Source organism: Buceros rhinoceros, unplaced genomic scaffold, assembly GCF_000710305.1.
Source record: "Buceros rhinoceros silvestris isolate BGI_N320 unplaced genomic scaffold, ASM71030v1 scaffold7176, whole genome shotgun sequence".
Classification (NCBI taxonomy): domain Eukaryota; kingdom Metazoa; phylum Chordata; class Aves; order Bucerotiformes; family Bucerotidae; genus Buceros; species Buceros rhinoceros.
The window spans coordinates 38,198-44,157 of record NW_010416912.1 but is presented as its reverse complement, the minus strand read 5'-3'; the positions used below and the strand labels follow the sequence as shown (position 1 = coordinate 44,157).

The 5,960-nt window shown below is 42.4% G+C and overlaps 1 protein-coding gene across 1 annotated transcript in view; it reads right to left on the bottom strand.

Annotated features, from left to right (window-relative positions):
- Window positions 1–5,960, bottom strand: part of RAPGEF6 (Rap guanine nucleotide exchange factor (GEF) 6) — a gene marked incomplete at its 5' end in the record, with an annotated part of 43,873 nt that overhangs the window by 17,288 nt on the left and 20,625 nt on the right. Inside the window, 3 exons of the mRNA XM_010137984.1 lie at window positions 520–543; window positions 3,010–3,133; window positions 3,982–4,193. Of these exons, the coding sequence (XP_010136286.1) occupies window positions 520–543; window positions 3,010–3,133; window positions 3,982–4,193 (360 nt within the window). The remainder of the gene's footprint in view (window positions 1–519; window positions 544–3,009; window positions 3,134–3,981; window positions 4,194–5,960) is intronic.

The window sequence follows — 5,960 nt, the reverse complement described above, 5'->3', positions numbered from 1 at the left end:
CCTCGTTCGCAGTCCTCCCATCGTTCCGCCCTTGCACTATCAAGTCTCCCAGCGAAATCTATGAATATTTTGGTCTATGAAATGTGAGATACATTTTAAATATGTATTAAAAATAAATACTTTGAAGCTTGAACTTCAGGGGGGAAATGACTGTATCATTATCACAATTTAAAGTGTCTTTATAGCTTAAAACACAGAACGGTTTAAACTCTTCTGTTACATGTTAAAAAGCACGTTATCGATCTCCCAAAACAGTTTGTCTTCCAATATAACTGCACAGCAGGGCTTTTTATGCATGAAGCCAAAACAATTACCTAGTACAAAAAAGCAACTCAGAGGTTTTTATAGCTGCGGCATCACGTTGCCTGTAACCCCTTATTCCTGTTCTCCATAAATAGGTATCGCAGGGTTAATAAAATGCATGCTGTATTTCAGATGCATGCACTACCGAGGAGGATGCAGTATGTTAAGAGTTGCATAATCTTTATTTATCTTAGTTGCATTCATCTCTACACTTACCCCAAACTTCTCCACCTCTTCTTCCTGTAAGCAAGAGCCATATACATTGAAGCATGTATTTGAACAGAAAAGCACAGGAAAAAAATAAAACAGTTGAGAGTCAGGAAGAAAGATGTAGACAGGAAAGAACAGAAAAGAAAAACTTTCTATACAGCAAAATTCTTCTCAAACAATAACACAATGTTTTAATGGAATGCGAGGGCAGGACTTGCTCGAACACTTGAACATGGAAGAACATCTATCAGTTTTTTGTTTGTTTTTAAGTTTAACCTACAAATTTAAACATCCAACTCGCGTTAGATTTTCTGGTTAAGTATTTCCCATAAGTCAAATTCAATTTTGATGGAGCAAGTGAAAACTGTTTAAGTTATTCATCTTGCAGAAAGCGTGATTAAATTAATTTATTCTTTGCATTAGGACTGCAGGAAGCGTATGAGAAATCATCACCAGTGTTGGGGTCTATGATGTTGTTTTCTCTTGCCAGAAAACAAGCAAGTTGCCAAATAGGGGCTGCAAAATGAGATGCTCTATATTAATCGGTAATGAACTTGCTAGCAAGTCTCATGTTACCACTAACAAACATCTTTTCTTGCTCATTTTTAATCTTCAAAAGCATTTATTGGTGCTTCATAACACAAACTGATAGATCAAACACCAGAGGCAATGAAAATGAATATAAATGATGTGCAAACAGGGAATTATTTTCTTTTAATCTTTGGCGCTATCTCTAATATTAGATGCCTAAGCATTTTATGTCAGGGTGCATAATTTAAATTACGGTCATTAAAATGCGTTCCATAACTCTGAAAAACACACTAAAGGTGACTATTTACTGTTAAACTCATTTAATGATTAGCCTTCTTTAGGTCTTAGAAAACGTGTGGGGCATCAGGGAAATTTATTTATAGACTGATTTCATCTGTGAATGCCAAAGTTTCTGAGAAGCAGTTCTGACTTCGGAGTAAGGGCCTTTAGAACGTCATGTTAAGAAGGAAAAGTGCCGATTCAAATCCGTAGATCGAGGGTGATCTCCTCTTGGAAACGAACCCGTCGTTAAACAATTAATTTTGCCTCAAATCTTGACTGGACCAGTGTTACAGAAAATACTTATGTCTCCTGATAGTCAGCCTTGGAAAGAGAAACCAGACAAGAGTCCTGATGGTCTGGGAGTCCTGACCACTGCAAGACCACGGGGAACCAGATCTCCACGCTCTCCTACACGCTCCGTATCCTGGGCACAGGCTATTTCCTTCCCCTGCACAGATGTAACTGAACTGGTAAATCAAAGACAATTCCAACAACATCAAGTGGAACTGAGTTTGGGCTGGTACAACACGTTCCTGACCCAAGCGCCTGGCTGTTCAGCATCCAGCGCACCCTGCCCAGCCCACGGCGTGCAGAGAGCCCTCCGCTGCTGGGACACCCCTCACAGCTCCTCAGGACTGTGCTGGCATTTTCTGAAGTAGAAACCCTGGAGTGATTCACAGAATCACTGAACCATTTGGGCTGGAAAAGACCTTTTAAGATCATTGAGTCCAACCACTCCCACAGCACTGCCAGGGTCCCTAAACCCTGTCCCTCAGCACCACACCTACATGGCTTTTAAACACTTGCAGTGATGGGGACTCCACCACCGCCCTGGGCAGCCTGTTAAGGGGCACAGGGCATCATCCTGTCACCAACTCCCCACCTGATCAGCATCCTGCAGGGATTTTCTCCTGAAGCAAACTAACAGTGCAAGGGGAGACCCTTGCAAGACCCCTTCTCGCTGGGCTCTCCTGGCGTCAGGGCCCTCAAGGACACAATGGAGTTGCTGACACTTTTAGTTCAGCCAGTGGGAAGCAAAGAGATGCAGGAAATTATTTAGTTCCACTAAATAGACCCTGGATCTAATCAGCACCAGATCAGAACCACTGAATGAGAGTCACAGAAGTCGTGGTGCTTTTATCCTGCAGCTTGTTAACAGAGAGTCTGGTGATATTATTCATCGGGGTGTGGCGGGGGGGGAGAAAATACCCTTCACCTGCTTAGAGCCTGAACATATCAAACATTACGTAGGTGGAGCAAGCTGTGCTTAGAAGAAATAAAAATATTTTGTTTGTTTTTAATACGTTATCAGTGAGGTTTTGTTTTGTAGCAACATTTCAGATTTATAGATGGGTGATTTAGGTGGTTTTATCTCTCTCTCTGATAACATGACACCCCCCTAATATTATACCTCTCCCAAAAACTCCACTGACGCTAACATTTTATTTAGCAAAAATATGAATCATTAGAATTTGAACCTATTCTTTTCTGCTTTTTAAGGACATGTAGTCATTAAAGCAGGTCTTGGAAGCATCGGTTGTATGGCCAGAATTTGACAACGACTGCAGTTCCGATGGTGAATGTCAACAGAGAGGTACACAATGAAACATGGACATATGATGCACACACACACCGACCCACTGGGAGACACCTTCAGTCCTAGTGGCTCTCTAAATTGCACACCTTTGTCTGAACATCACAGCCGGATCCATGTTTGCCGAGGTCATTCTCACCACTTGGCGAATCTCTTTGGCAATCATTCGGAGCTTCTCAAAATTGACCAGCCCATCCACTTTAGAATCATTTCCTGCATGATTGAAACACACACGCATAGGGAAAAAACAGAGTAAGAAATACTCTTTTAATGAACAACGCTCTTAAGTCCCTCACGTTACCCTTCCTCCCTCCCTGCCCCATCATCATAAAACTGCTTTAATCACAATAGCCAGAAAACGGGAAGCTCTGGCAATCAGACTCCCTAGTGATGCTCTTGTTAATCTACCACTAAAGTAACAAGAATTAGAAGGAGGAAAAGGAGTAAGTGAACTATGCCCAAATTCACTGGCACGGATGTTAAAATAATATAAGTCCAGAACAGACATCAACAGCGTTCCCATCCTCAAACAGTTCTGAAACATCACAACCAAGAATTGGGCACATTTGGGAACGTTCAACCTCAACCAATTGTGAACAGAACTTTGTGTAAAAGGAACAAAATGGAAATGTTTAAACAAATCCCCTCAAAAATGCTGAAAGCAAGAGTGGGAGGTGTTATATCATCGGCGCTGTCTGAAAGCCACAACATGGAACAGAAACCTGCAAATGCCGCAGCAACAAGTTTTAGTAAGAGAAATAAATTTGAGGAAGTGTAACCGCCAGCTAGCACACTGCCCTACCCTGTCCCCCTAAGCCTCAGCACAGCTGAAGAAGATTAAACATTGCTTGAAAATATTAAAAACATGCATGTAATTTTGTCTAGGACAGCCGCCTCCACTGTGCATTCACAGTTCTGCCTTAGTTTACTTCTACAAAGGGCGCGTCAAACACACGCTATTGTGGCAGCTCCTTTTAGACATCCGATAAATCGCAGAGCACCGAAAAACGGGCTAAAGCAAGATGACGCTCAGTTTATTACTTCTCTGTGCCTGACGTTACCTTCATGCAGAAACGTGATATCCTTCTTGACAACAGGAAAGAGCGGAATAATTGGAGGCTGCATGCTCTGGCTGCTGAGGATGTTGCGGTATTTTGCCATGTTTCGAGATGGATCAAAAAGATCTTGAAGGTCTCTGAGGTGCTTTTCATACTTGCTCGGTAACTTTTCCCACGTGCCTCTGAGACGTGCCACCGGGGCTAGGTTTAACCCGCTGTAAGGCAGATAGGTTCTGTTAGTCGCTGTTAGTGGAATCGTTACCTTTCAGAAGGAAGTAAAGGGCTGATTTTCTTGTTTTAAGGATTAAAAATAGCTTTCAGGTGGTTAACTGTAAAGCTGGACGAACTCTACGTCCATCAACAAGCCTGCGCTGCTCGCTCCTGTTCGCCAGCGAAAACAAGGGCTGTAAAGAGCACGAACCCATCAGCAGGCACGGACTGCCAGTCAGCCTGCCAAAACCACCTCTCTGAAACACCACACTGATGCCCGTTCCGTGTAAGAACACGCTCTCCTCTAAAAATGTATATGACAACACGGATAAAAAGGCTGAGAAGTTAATGAGGTGGATCCACGGCCACAGCAGCCGGCGAGAACAGAGCACAGCTTGTCCCGAACAGAAGTGCCAGATATAAGAGGAGTGTGACTGGAGCGTTTGTAAACGAGCACCAAAAGATCGAGAGTTAGAAGCCCTCACTCCCATTAAATAAAAACACATACAGAACTAGTTGGGTGCAATACAGTGAAATGGAATGACATCCACCCATTCTCCCTATCAAAATTAGTCACTGACTGTGCTCAGGATGTTCTGCCATGACTGCAAAGTCCTCGTGGCTGCAGAACTGGAAAGTGATGTTCTCCAGAATATCCAGCGTGCTCCAGAATCACACGACTACTGAACTCACTATTCTAAGATTTTCTTTTCTCATTTTTATAGCTCCAAACCCAAATTTTCTATTTCTTTTAATTTTTTATACGTGTTACTGTCAAATTGCAAACAAAGCCTTCTCTCACGTGGAAAATTAAACACATGCCACCACACAGCTCATCTTTGCTGTGCTGCATTAGGGCAGTTATCTTCCTGCTTCCCAAAACACTGGCACCGTGTTGGTATGCAAGGCAGGGCAGAGACCCCTGGGGCGTCTGCTAACAAAACCACATTCCTCTGGAAATACTGGAAAGCAAAAGGTAATTGATTTGTTTATTTTTTAATAGACCACTTCAGGTGTGGCGTGATTAGACCGAACTGAGAAGCAGGAAGAGTCATTTCTCCAGCTACACTGAAGCATGAGAAATTAGGGAGCAGAATAGCGGCATTAGATCCAGTATCCAGGTGTGTATTCACCGTGTAATGAGTAGCCGCAGCCCCAGCAGTTACCCAGCACCCTTTCAGGAAATTCATGAATTCTTTAACATATGACCGAACAGAAGCCAACACCATTTGATAAACTGGCTAGACAGAGAAGAAAATATTTTTAGACAGTATTTGCATGCTGGGATACAGTATGAATCCAGATCTTTGTCTAGTGTGAATCACAGCACCTTTTTTTTTTGTTGTTAAAGTAAAACCTGGGTGTAAGATAATTGCTAATAAAGAAAATGCTGAACTCATGCTGTTGAAATAGCAGCATCTAGCATAAACCCAAAGAGAAAGTCTAAATGTGCAAATGTAGAGCAAAAAGAAATAGAGAAGCAAGCAGATGACAGGGAAGAAAGAGAAGAAAAAGTACACTAAATCAAGGCTGATTTGAGGAAGTCCTTACAACGAAAGCCAGAAATAAAGTAATGTAATCTCATCACCACAGATATGACTCAGTGCACATTGAAAAAGTAACAATGACTGAAAAAAGAAGGGAAATTGGGTGCCAGAATCATGGAAAATGACAGCAATGACTGGGCAGGTTTCTGAAGTCCACCAATCAACCGGGGGTTTTGTCCCAGTCTTCTCTTTCACTGCCAGGCAACAGGTAAAGACGAGACAGTA